This window comes from Apteryx rowi, unplaced genomic scaffold, assembly GCF_003343035.1.
Source record: "Apteryx rowi isolate R43461 unplaced genomic scaffold, aptRow1 scaffold_38, whole genome shotgun sequence".
Classification (NCBI taxonomy): Eukaryota; Metazoa; Chordata; class Aves; order Apterygiformes; family Apterygidae; genus Apteryx; species Apteryx rowi.
Genome location: NW_020450307.1, coordinates 1,774,441 through 1,787,857, shown reverse-complemented (window position 1 = coordinate 1,787,857; position 13,417 = coordinate 1,774,441). Strand labels below are relative to the sequence as shown.

The 13,417-nt window shown below is 42.5% G+C and overlaps 1 protein-coding gene across 1 annotated transcript; it reads left to right on the top strand.

Moving 5' to 3' along the window:
- Window positions 1-56: 56 nt before the first annotated feature.
- On the top strand, window positions 57-12,028 carry PGD (phosphogluconate dehydrogenase). The gene is made up of 13 exons (XM_026073976.1): window positions 57-143; window positions 749-824; window positions 1,281-1,460; window positions 1,597-1,662; window positions 2,440-2,558; window positions 3,937-4,006; window positions 4,348-4,482; window positions 5,162-5,351; window positions 7,854-7,984; window positions 8,878-9,011; window positions 9,357-9,456; window positions 11,050-11,172; window positions 11,737-12,028. The coding sequence occupies exons 2-13, from the start codon at window positions 780-782 to the stop codon at window positions 11,854-11,856; spliced, it is 1,413 nt and encodes a 470-aa protein (XP_025929761.1). The 5' UTR covers window positions 57-143; window positions 749-779; the 3' UTR covers window positions 11,857-12,028.
- Window positions 12,029-13,417: the final 1,389 nt, after the last annotated feature.

The following is a 13,417-nucleotide window of genomic DNA, read 5'->3' as shown; positions in this document are numbered from 1 at the left end:
CTCGGCGGACCGCCCGCAGGGCCGTGGGCCGCCCGCGCCTGGGCTCAGCCGCCGCCGGGGTGGTAGTGATGTTGGTGGGGGACCTACGTCACGGGAGAGCCGTTAGAGACCGTTACCGGGGGCGGCCTAGCGACGGGGGCGAGGTGCGGGCGCGATCGGCTCTGGGGGGAGCTGGTTCCTGGCGCGAGGAGCGGGAAGCCGGGCCCCGGGCTGGGCGCTCTGCGGGCGAGCTGAAGTGCGCGGCCCCGGCACCACGTCGCGTTTCCCTCTTGCCTGCTGGCTCGGCCGCCGAGGCCCCGGCGGTTTGCGCTGCAGGCAGCGACGCGATGTGCAGACGGGACGTTTAGCGCGGCCCCCGCTAAATACCGAGCTGTGACAGAGTTGGAGCAGTTGCATGCTCGCATGGCTAGGTTTACTCGGTGCCTCCTAGTGCAGTGCTCTGCATGGCTCTCTTTTCTTGCTCATCGTGTTTTGCCTTGGGGCAAAGCTGGGAAGAAATCTTGGTGGCTTTAGACCACTAATACACGCTATAAATGAGTCTCCATTCTGGACTGACTGGGATCCGCAAGGACCTCCTGCCCTGCTAGCACTCGGAATGGCTTCAGGGCATGTGCTACTGCATTTGTTAGAAAAGGAAAGCTGGCCTAGCAGTTGGTGAGGTCAGGGCTGCATGACAGAGCGTATGGATGCTAGTGGCATATTACTGCTAATGAGGGCTACTTGGCATTTCTCTGCTTCCACTTTCCAGAGCTGATATTGCTTTGATTGGACTGGCCGTGATGGGTCAAAACCTGATTTTGAACATGAACGACCATGGTTTTGTGGTAAGTGAAAGAAAACATTGTTCAGAAGGGCTGATTCACCAGCACCTAGGAGTGGAGCTGAGTGTTCTGGGGGTTTTTTTGCCCTGTGATGGTCTAATGGGTGGTGTTTCCTCCTTGTAATCTCTGCTCTTTGTCCTGGTTTCCAGAGAAAAGAGGTATGGCATGTCTGTACTTAGCCAGCTGCTTGATGTGTTAGTTATGTATTAGTGATGTATTAGTTATGTATTAGCATGATCTTTCCTTTAAGTTTACTTTGGGCTTAGCTTTTAGCTGTGCATCTCCAAAGCACTTGCTGAGACATGCAGGAAGTTGCAGGTTTGTCCCTGCTCTATGCCTTTAGAGAAGGGRGAAGTAGGAGACCATATGATGTTGAACCTTGCTCTTATAATTCCTAGTCTGAGCTAAAGTAACAGTTCTGTTGGCAGCTTTTATTAACATCTTTTATTGCTCCCCTAGGTTTGTGCTTTTAACAGGACAGTTTCCAAAGTGGATGACTTTCTGGCCAATGAGGCCAAGGGAACCAAAGTGATTGGTGCTCACAGCCTGGAGGAGATGGTCTCTAAGCTAAAGAAGCCCCGTCGCATCATCTTGCTGGTGAAGGCTGGAAGTGCGGTGGATGACTTCATCAATAAACTGGTGAGGCAAATGTTCTTTCTGCTTGTGACTTCTCACTGACTCTTGGAGAATTTTGCTCTGGAAGATCTCAGTTGTTTGTCAATAGTGATTTTTTGAACGCGTGGAGGAAACCAAAATGCTGATTTATTTTTGGCAGGTGCCATTGTTGGAGACTGGAGATATCATAATTGATGGTGGGAATTCTGAATACAGAGACACCACAGTAAGCCTTGTACTGTTTTATGTCAAAAGTGGATGGATAAGGGCGTTCCCTTCCCGTGATTCTTTCTCCTCTTATCACCAGAATAGTCAGCCAATAAGATATCTCCCCTCTGCTCAGGGAAAGCCAGACTGAGTAATCCCTGCAAAACTATATCATACATTCTATTAAAAAATGACTATTAATAGTAGTTAAGGACTGTTCCATAAGTATACTTTTTACGGGAGTTGTCCTGATAGTTGAAGCTGCTTTTACTGTCAGCTTTTAAAGAGTTAAGGCCCTGTGGAAATTTCTTGTTTCAGGGAGATTTGAAAATCTGAGGATATTTATAGAATCGATTTTACCTAATAGGAAGGTCCTAGAATATGGGTTTTCAAGTAGCATGGACAGTATTCCATTTGTTGTTATATCTTGTTCATACATGACTGCAGGATAATCCAACTCTACTTTGGACCTAATCTGCCTCCCCCACATCCTTGTGCCTTGCATGTATCACCTGACACTAAATTCTGAGCCTTTTCCAGCCTCAGCACTGCACTCTTYTGTCTGGTGCTTACAAGCACTTTGTTCTCTCACTGCATCTCTTTTGTAAGGGCCTATGTCAAAGCAGGGGAAAGTTTCCTAATGTTCACATTGCTGCATGTATAAACTTTCTCCAAGATTGTCTGTTGCCGTTCCAAAGCAGAACTGAAAACCTAAGTTTAGGTCTAAAATTAAGACCTGGCTCTGGCATTAAAATATACATATATATATATAATGCTGCTCTGCTCTTTGTTCCAGAGGCGTTGTAAGGAACTGAAGGAAAAAGGCATCTTGTTTGTTGGAAGTGGTGTTAGTGGTGGAGAGGAGGGTGCAAGATATGGGCCTTCACTCATGCCAGGAGGAGCCAAAGAAGCCTGGTAAGCATGAGTTAGTGTATTCTTCTTCAGGTTTGCAACAATAGTCTCCTGTTTGTGTTGAGAGCTGAGGGAGGGAGGAAGGGCATGGGTGTGGAAAGAGCACGATATGTCACTATCTTACTTCCTCAAGGCTCAAGATTTCTCAACCTAGCTGAGGTCGCAGTTCTGCACTGGATTTTCATGACGGACAAAGCTTACTCATTTTTCTCATCCAGGAATATACAGGCAAAAACAGTGCCTGCAGAAATCTGAAGGCAGAAGTGTGTGGAAGGGGAGAAAACAATTTTGCTTAAATAAAAAAGTATTATTTCTTGATTATGATTTTTCCTTTGGGATCTGATGAACTTGGAAAGTTGTTAGCCGTAAAACAGGCAGCAAAAAATGTCCCCGCAGTGACATGCATATCAAAGGAGGCTGTGCGTGTTGATCACACACATTTTTTTGCAGGTATCTCTGCCTTACTGTTCTGCTGTTTTGTACCTGTGTTACTGAAAAGGATTGTACATCAATTTTCATGAGACTTTATCCCTGATTGCCCACTCTTTCTGTAAATGTAGAAAGAAGTGTTTTTCTCCAGGCCTTACCTGAGCTTTAGAAACATTAAGTCCCTGTCCCTTTTCATCCCAAAATCAGCCTCTTCAAACTTGATGGTGCAAAGCTGGCAACAACAGTAAGAGTAATCTCTGCAGTGTCTGATCTTCTTTTTGCTTTAAACTGCTCCATGAAAACAGCTTCTATTTGCCACCTTTACCTGAACTTTGTTCCCCTCTTTCGCGGCACCTGCAGCCCATGTGCCGCCCATGCTCTTTTCCTAGTGGTAGCTTTCACTTACTCCAGACTTGTCATTCTGTAATGCTATACTGTTGGCTTAGCAATTTACTATGCAGGAAGGAGTTTAGCAAATACTAAAGCTCCCAAATTACTGCAGTAATACAAATAACTGTATCCTGACTTGAATTCATGGAGTTCCTTCCCTCCCTCTTCTCCTCCAGATCACCTTGGTGTTTTCTTGTAGTTATAGAACAGAACAGGGTTTTGCTTCAGCTCTGACTCTGATCTTTTCTGATTGTGAACCTCTGTCATAACCTGCCTCGATTTTCCTGTCTGTAAAAAGGAGAAGATAATATTCAGGTCACTTTAGGTACATTGAGCTTGTCTGCGCTGTGCTGTAAGAATATGACATGGGCTGTCCCCATCTCTTGCAAACAGTGTTTAACTCCGGGAAAACTGCACTTTTTATTTGATACTGCTGTATTCAGCACCTCACCCCATCTTGTCTGTTGGCAAGTTACAGCAGAATGCATCATAGTGATGAATTTTATTTTGCTGTATTTGTGTCCTTTGCCTCCCTGCTGAGCTGTACCATTTCTCCCCACAGGCCCCACATCAAGACAATATTTCAAAGCATTGCTGCTAAAGTGGGAAGTGGGGAACCTTGTTGTGACTGGGTAAATATTGATTTGATACCGACCTTTGCTTGTGGTTAGATCCATGCTTAAGTAGCTTGGTTGCTGACCTTAATAAGACCAGCCACATTGGTGGGTTGATTTTCTGGCTGGATGCATTCAGTTCAGATTTACCATCTCTGATGACTTTTGCAATAGAAGGGAAGGATGAAGTTTGACTGGATGGTGGAAGCTAAGTGGATCTGTGATTAGACACACAGTGTTTTCAGTTAGCACTGGGCTTATAAAGTGTTCTTAGGTGCAAAAAAGCTATAGGCAGGTATTAAACACTGGCAGTGGTGACAGCACTGTTGCTGATGGCATTTTTTGATGTTTCCCAACAGGTAGGAGATGAGGGCGCTGGTCACTTTGTGAAGATGGTGCACAACGGGATTGAGTATGGAGACATGCAGCTGATCTGTGAGGCCTACCACCTGATGAAGGATGTGGTGGGCATGGATCATGATGAGATGTCGAAGGTGATCTGTAGTTTTTAGTGTCTTTCCTCCCTGAGCTGTGGTGGCTGCCTGCAGTGTGATGGAGGTAGCTGGGCTTGGGTAAAGGTGGTGTATGTGCATGAAGTAAATTTGTCTGCTATACTTTCTGCCAGGGTCAGGTGCACAATATTCACGAGCTTAAAATGAGGTAGGAAGCAGCAGGCAGTTACACCTGAACATTGATAGAAGTTGTCTAAATCTTCAATTCTGCAGTTGATTTCTTTCCAGGAAGCAACTTCTCGTGCAGGAATATGAATTGACTTGGCCTGAAAAAAAAGCTAGTAAAAGATTGAGCTTTATAATCAAGCAGGTAATTTTTCCAAAGCAAGTCAATAAGTGTGATGTGTCTTGGAATGATATGAAAGGATAGCACTGCTTCCAACCAGCAAGGCCTAAAGTGATAAGCAACAGGATAGGCAAGGCCTCTGCCTTTCTATTTGGGGATGGGTGCTTTGCAGCTCTGAGTCTGGGGTGTGCTCCTTCCAGTTCAGCTTCTGAGCAATGCTCTTTCAGAGGTGCTGAAATCATTGATAGATGTGTCAGGGTACCAAGAATCATTAACTGAGATAGAATGACCCCCTTCTGTCTACTGATTTACTGATATATATATATATCTCTGTGTCTGTAGATTTACTTACTATTCCCCCCCCCCCATCTTCAGGTATTTCAGGAATGGAATAAGACAGAATTGGACTCTTTCCTGATTGAAATCACAGCCAATATTCTCAAATTCAGAGATACTGATGGCAAATACCTCCTCCCAAAGATAAAGGACAGTGCAGGCCAAAAAGGCACAGGAAAGTGGACAGCCATTTCAGCCCTGGAATATGGAGTCCCTGTCACACTCATAGGTAACTGATTCTTTGATCTGGCCTTGTCTTTCCTACCTGCATGCTTCTTGTCACACTAACGAGTGTGGTAATGCACAGTAATCCCAGAGATGAGCCCACACTAGGACTTGGCCCGCAGAAGGCACTGTTCCAGATGTAGACCTTGAGAATCATTACTGTTTTTCTTCTCTGGACATGTTTTTACTTTGTTTCTCAAGTGTTGGTAGTGCTGTCACCATGCCTTTGTCCATGGTATCTTCCCAGTTCTGGTGATGACTTGTGCCAGGTGAATGTAAGAGAAGTATTTATTCCTCTCAGTAATCCTCTACCTTATCTCCTCCTCCAAATCCCATTATATCCTCGAGAAAATGTTAAAAAATTTTTAAAAATGAAACCTTGTTGCTTGGGCACCACTTGATAAGTCCCTRGATTTTTCTGAAGGCATAAAATTTTTTTTCAGATACCTACTTAAGTATTTCATTCCTCTCCTGTTTCTTTGTTTCAGTGTAACTCGGCTAACCTGAGGTTAGCCTGATTAGACAAGGACACAAGGGCTGGACCGTGTTATGGCTTGAGGAACACAGCTGTATTTGACAATATAGTGGTAGACTTCTAGCCTGTGGTGGTGGCTGCTCTCTGTTTTTCTACCATGACAGTTGTTTGTGGTGTTTCTTTATACAGGGTAGACAGGTGATGTTTTTTGTTTTGTAGTTCACAAGGCCCCTAATCCAAAGCCAAAGTTAAGCTTTTGGGAATGTGTTTGACAGTCACTTTGGGTGATACCCCTAAAGCGTATGAGAATTTACCTACTCACATACGTGCCTAACAGTATAGCTACCCACCTTTTTATCTAACCTGGCTTCCGAGTGGAGTTACAACACAGGAATTGACACACTGAGTGCTGCTCCTACTGCAGACCCAATGTAGACTTTCCCTTTGAGTAAATAAAATGGCTCAACAGGTTCTGCTCTCAGATTGGCTTTATTTTTCTTGCTTTCTCTACCTTTTTCCCTCGCCTGGATGGTCAAGCCCTGTTGTATTAGAAGATAAGATAAACTGTATTCAGTAGGCTAAAGAGAGTAACTGTAGTGATAGCTATCAGAGAAATGTGGCTGCATTACAACAGCAGATCTTTACAAAACAAGTTCTGTAAATGGTTTTGGTATTCTACCATAGCTATCTTCTTTTACTTCTAGCCTTGAAAAAGAAAAAAGTTTCTCACTTGCGCTGTTAATATTCCCTTGTTTGGGGTTCTTCCAAAGATTAAGGGTGGAGAAGACACTCCCTGATTAGTCCTCTGCAGGGCCAGGTAGCATTGTTAGGTAATGACGAGCTGAGAGGGAAGTACGTGCAACAGCCCTTGTGCAAGCGTGGCCCTTCTTAGGGCAGTTGCTCTGTGTGTGTGGTTTTATTGCATAAGCATGACTTGCAGACTTCTCCCTGTCAAAGCAGAGTCATGCTACGCCTGCTCCTTCCTGATTCCCCCCACCCCTTCCCCTCTTTTCCCCCAGTGCAGAAGGACATTTTGGCAGAAATGGAGTAATTCAGTATGCTAATCCTACTGCAGGGAGGATCCAGAATCCTGTGAAAACATGACTCCTTCAATAATTTGGGGGGGGGGGGGTTGGTAGTTCACAATGCACTTAAAAGGAGAAAGAAAATTTCAATAAGAAGACTATAATAAACTTAATTGCTTTTCTTCTGTCAGACCTGGCAAGGTAATATTTTCTACATTTAAAAATACCATCTTCGTTTGCAAATATGTACAACTTAAAACGGCATGATTAGGAACTGGCTGTGTCAGATCAAGAGACTGGAGTCCTGGCTTTCTCTTTATGAGCTGAAGATGCAGCTTGGCTAATTTCTTAGCCCTGGTAATGCAGTTCAGTAAGCAGTGTAGGGATGTTACAGAGCTTTCTTGTGGGCTTCTCAACGATTGTTTTATGGGCCTACCAGATTTGTAAAATTTACTTCCTCTTACAGGTTAACTTGTTCAAATCTGCCTCTTTGCTTTTGATCTGAGTCTCTGTTATATTGTGTGTGTGTGTGTTCATTCTTAAGCACATCTAGTTAATGTGAATTGTCATTTATGCAACTGCTTTTTATCTTCAGAAGCATGATACAGGAATTAGTAAAGTCTTCAAACCTTGTCTGTCCCTAGACTGCAGTACAACACTGTATTTTATAGATGGGGAGAAAGATTAAAGTAACTTTTTAAAACTAAGAGCAGGTGAAGGTTCCTAAGGATAAGTTATCATGTGGATGCCTCATGACTTTTTTTTTTTTTTTCCCAGTTGAAAGCTATATCAGTCAACATTTACATTGGCTGGCAATTTGGTCCCTCAGTAATGTTTCTGAAATTATTCATTTATACACCTTTCTTCCCATGTGACTCCATTTGTCTCTGAGCTGTTTATCACTCAGTGGCTCTCTCACTATGTGCATAAGGACAAGTGTCTCAGATAGACTTTAACAGTCATGCTGGGCTTGCTAATTGTCTGCCCCTTTCTATACTACATAAAGGTGAAGCTGTGTTTGCACGGTGCCTGTCTTCCCTCAAGGATGAGAGAATACAGGCCAGTAAGCTGTTGGATGGGCCTAAAATGACTCAATTCAGTGGGAACAAAAAGGCCTTTCTGGAGGACATACGCAAGGTGAGTCAGTGCTTGTGCCTGGGAGTGCTGTATTAGAGTTGTAGATCAAAGCAGGTTTTGGATGCTGTAAACCCTGGCAGGGCATAAATCTGAGGAACTCTTGTATTTCCTTTTCATGACAGTTGGTTTCTGCTTTTCGCTGCCCCATAGTGCATTGTCCAGTGGTGTCCACACAGCAGAATGTGACCAATTCCTTTACTGACAACAGAAAATCTTGAAGGAATTCAAATCCCACAGCGGGCAGTGACAACTAGCTGGGATGCAGAGATTATAATTCATGCACAGCAGCTCACTTTTCCCCCCTCAACATTCTTGCCATTGGAATGAGAATGATATCTATTGATCTCTCTCTGCTGAGGCAAAACTTTCCAACAAATGGGAAGGACCTTTAGCTCCTCAGATAGTATTTGCGCTTTAGTAATATATCCTAACTATTGGGAAAGGGGAAATCGCAAGTAAAAGGCTTTGGGAGCGGAAGTAGACCTTTTTGTGTCCCTTTCATAGATATCTGCATATACAGGGTAACATTATTACAATGTCAACAAATCCTGACTAAAAGTGAGTTGGATTAGGTTATTCATTGGCATTTAGGTATTAGTTTGGGTAACTGTTAAAACAAGATAGAATATGTGAGCATTTTTTTTTCCTCCCTTCTAAAGTTCACCCAGAATTTCAGGGGAAAGAAATTTGTCTTGTATTGATCTTGATCCATTGCCTGTGTTGCAGACAGAGAAAGTATCATCCATTAAGTGATTTTTTTTTTTCCACCAAAGAGGTGGAACATGACTACTGAACTCAGCCCTGATAAGATACAGACTAAACAGAGTATGAAAACTGTGAAATTTCTCAGTCACCTTTGTGAGCCTTCACTAAATTTGAATTTGTTTTTCTAGGCCCTGTATGCTTCCAAGATTATCTCCTATGCTCAAGGTTTCATGCTGCTCAGACAAGCAGCCAAAGAGTTTGGATGGACACTCAATTATGGTGGCATTGCACTGATGTGGAGGGGAGGCTGCATCATTAGAAGGTAATTGGGACAAGGAGTGCTGATGGGGAGAAGAAGAGGCAATTTAGTTTATGCAGTGCTAGACTGAAAAGCCTAGAGATTTTCTTGGAAAATCCTTGGAGTTGATCTGCTGATAAGATACTGAGAGACTGTTTCTGTAGTCAGCTCTAAAGATTACCAGATGAAGCTTATTTCCTGGTGGCTTAACTACTGCAGATTTTCTTTTGTCTTTGTTTTGTTTTCATCTTTCCTGATGTTTGGAATCTGAGTCTGGCTGAGTCAAATCTTGGCACTGTCATTTTTGGATTCTGGGCCACTGTTGAAAGCTATGAAATCTGATTCCTGGTTTGTATGCATTCTGCCTAGTGTGTTCCTGGGAAAAATCAAAGATGCTTTTGATCGAAACCCCGAGCTCCAGAATTTGCTGTTGGATGATTTCTTTAAGACAGCCGTTGAAAACTGTCAGGTGAGTTTCCAACAAAGGAAAAGCATAAAAGAAATAGTTTACAGTCTGGACTCCTTCAGCTTCTTTCCCAGGCATTCCCATCACACATGTATTTAGACTGAAGAATGAAAAGGCAGAGAGAACATCTTTGAAACCTATTTATACAGGTTAATCCCAAAGATCTTTAATCCTTAAACTTTTTGGGACTTTGTAGTGTATCTGTACACACATAATATATGGATCTAGGAATTAATCATCTGTGGCTTAAAGGTACCTTTCCTGAGTAGAACATACCAGTCTTGCATGACCAGGACAGGAATGAAACCATATAGTTGGAGCTAGTTGAAATTGCACAAGAAAGTTACTGTAGTGAGGTAGGCTATACTGAGGTCCAAATTAGAATTTTGCCAGATGCCAGTGTTAGTGACCTGTCCTTGAAAAAAATGCCTACAAATGCCTCTTGCCACTATTTCGTCAGAAAGTTGGAGAACATTAGTTCTAAATAAAGAAAAAAATTTTGCATCTCTGAAGCACTACCTTATGGATCAGCATCCAGATGCATCAAGCTGTGAACTTAAATCTTGCTGGACTTGCGACTTGGAGTGGATAATGCTTTATGAAAAAGAAATTATTCTCTAGATTTGTTCTTACATCTCACATGTAACTGGTGTGCCTCATACAATGTTACAAGGTATATTTGTAGTGTCAACCTAAAGGTAATGCATGGGCAAAATACATAAACATATAATCTGTGCTGTGTTCATGTTGCTTCTCTTTGATACTAGCAGAGCTATCGTTAGAAACTTAAAGGTTTTCATTTACTATTACAGAAGAGCCTTAGGTTGGAATTTAGAGGAACCATGATGTCAGGAAAACCTGTCTAGCGTATGTGAAAATTCTCATCACTGCACCTATCTTGTGCCTACTGTGCACTTGGATTTCAGTAGTATGGAATATAAAGCTCTGCTCTTTGTAGTAGCACCAAACTAAGTGTCCTAGAACCCCCATTCACTAGATCTAGGTCTGCACAAACAGTGTCCTGGTCTGGGCAGCAGAGGACAGGCAGGACTAAAAACAGATTATCTGGCTGACAAGTCATATTTTATTGTTCATAATTCTTTTTACTGAAGCTGAATGTTCAATGTGAATTACTAAATCAGATGTGAAGTTGAAATGAGGATTATCCACGTGTCTGTTTGAAGTAATGTGCTGACCTCTTATGCCTTTGGGCGGTCTTTGTGCTGTGCTTGATTAGATGTACTGAAAATGCCTCACTGTTTGCTCAGTATTCTCCCCACTGTGTTCTCGCTTTTGAGGTGCATTGCTGATGTTTATATGAAAGAGCAGCATCCTTGCCTGAGGTTGTGGTTTAATTGTGCATGAAGTATATGTCTGCACTTTGTGTCCTGTTTGCTAACTCTTTCTTACTGGCCCTTATTTTGGATCAATCTTTTCTATGTAAAATTAGGCATCTACTGCTGCACATTGGCTCAGACTTGGCCATTAGATTTTATACAGTGTGAAATAGCACCTGCTTTTAGATGAGAAGAGTCCATGTGCCTGCACATGGCTCTGAGGAAACTGTGATTAGTTTCCATTTTCTCTCTCTTCCAGGACTCCTGGCGACGTGTAATCAGTACTGGAGTCCAGATTGGTATCCCTATGCCCTGCTTCACTACAGCACTTTCTTTTTATGATGGATACAGACATGAGATGCTACCAGCTAACCTGATTCAGGTAGGTGCCTGAGATAGTGTAGTAGATCTGGCAGCTGAATTATCATCATGATGTTATTTAACTGCTAATCTAAAGGCAGTGATTGCAGTATGTCCTACTCACTCCACCATTGTAAAAATAAAGGTGTTGATTGCCTAATGTAATTCTGTATAAACCTGAAAGTGAAATCAATAAAATACCTTGAGATGTCTGTACAAAGAGTACCGGAGGTATTGGTGTGACAGTGCCCCACATCTGTTAGTATTCTGCCTGTGAACCAAGGGTAATGATACTGAGTTTTCTGTAAAGCATTTTGATCCTAGATCTTTGGGAGTATGTCAGTGCTTGTCTTTTAGATTAGTAATTAGAAGAAGAAATATACTTAAGTCTTTCTACTGAGCTCTTACTAACTAGATATTAATAAATGTTTCATTGCATTGTTTTTGCTAATAATTAGAGAATAAGTTTGAATGTTATAATACTGGAGCCAGATCTTACTTCTAGTTTTCATATACTTGAGTCTCAGTATGTGCAACTTCTAGTGCTTGTATGTGACTGATAATCCTGTGTGTGTTCTTATTCTAGGCTCAGCGGGATTACTTTGGTGCGCATACATATGAATTATTATTGAAGCCAGGTGTATTTATCCATACTAACTGGACGGGTCATGGAGGAAATGTGTCCTCTTCTGCCTACAATGTCTAATGGAAATATTTCCTCTTGAAGCCAAGATACTGTAGATCTCAGATATCCCTCCTAGGACTCCCCCCTTTTTAATGTACTGTATTACAACTTGCGTCTGAGCACTTTTGTAATAACTTGTGGGTATATGTCATCTGTCATATAAAGAAGCTAAATAAACTTCCCTATAAATGTATTAAGGCATTTTTCTTTCTCCTGCTGCTGCCCAAATCTGTCTAAAAATGTCTTTGCACAGTATTTCATATAATCATTTTAATATGATAATATTTTTATTGTATTATAGTGCATAAGCTCATAGGGATCAAGATAGAGAGGACTGCATTTCAGTAATTGCTAAAGTGGAGATTGGCAGACAGTCCGCACAATAATGCGACACACGATTCCAGGGAGGTAAAGGGCTTTGGTATGCTGTTATTTATTTGTAACAGGAGGTGTAGCTTGGTTCCTAAAGTTTAATTCCTGGGTGTTCACCTGCACACAGTGTTTTACACTGTGAGCTCTGTTTGTTTTCCATAAAAAGGTGAAGGGTGGGATGGATCGCAGAGGAACTGGAATGCAGGTCCAGGATGTAAAGTCCTAACTTAAAAGTTCCCAGTCTATGCCTGAGCTTAAAACTGTTGGGTTATCTGCATTCTGGTAAGTCTTTTTCCCAAACCTTCCTACTTTTTGCTGCCTCCTGCCATGAGGCAAATAAAATGTCTGTAGTAGGATGCAAACTTGGCCCTAATTATTTGATGTCCTTTCCCCCCAGTCCACGACCAGTCATCCTCAGGACTAGTGAAAATTCACCTAAGTGCTTGTTCTTTTTTTTCCTAAAACATGTCAAGTGTTAAATTTTGTGCTGTGCTCTGATTTTTATTTATTTCTGCTAAGATACTTAGCTATTTAGTAGTTATTGACCAAATGTCAGTATGACTAKCAAAAGATTAGTTTCAAATTAAAGCAACTTTTTTTCAGAATGTGTTGTTAGATCTAGGAATTCTGTTTAAAAATAAATAACCACACGCATGCCACTTAACTGATAAATTACTTGAATTGCAGGCAATGGTGGTAACTTAAGGTCATGAATATTTTAGTGGTCAGTTTGCCCCAGCACTTGTGTTTTAAGTCCTCCAGCTGAAACTGCGTTAGAAACTACCACGGTGAAGAAGGGAGCCAGGAATAGTTTTGCCAGAGAGTTGCGTTCTAATCTTGTAATTTTGTGTGTGTAGGTGTTGCGTTTTAGGGGAAAAAAGGGATTTCCCGACCAATCTACATCAGTGCTTAGAAAAATCTACTGCGTTTGGCATCCGCTTGTGCGGGGCTCTGATACCCGCTAAGCGAGAGCGAGCAGCGTTTGCGGGTAAGCGCATTTGCGCTGAGCTCTTCAGGGAGGAGGGATGCACGGAGACATGAGCTCTGCATCTCCTTCGGTAGCTTCCGTTTGATAGTTGCCGTTACCTGGCGATGCAGGGACGATCTCTCGGGGGTGGAAGAGCAGCGCGCGTGCTGCAGGCGTTGTTAACGCCTAGGCACCGCGGCTCCCCGCCGCTCGCAGCCGTTATTTAACGGCCGCGCCGCGCCG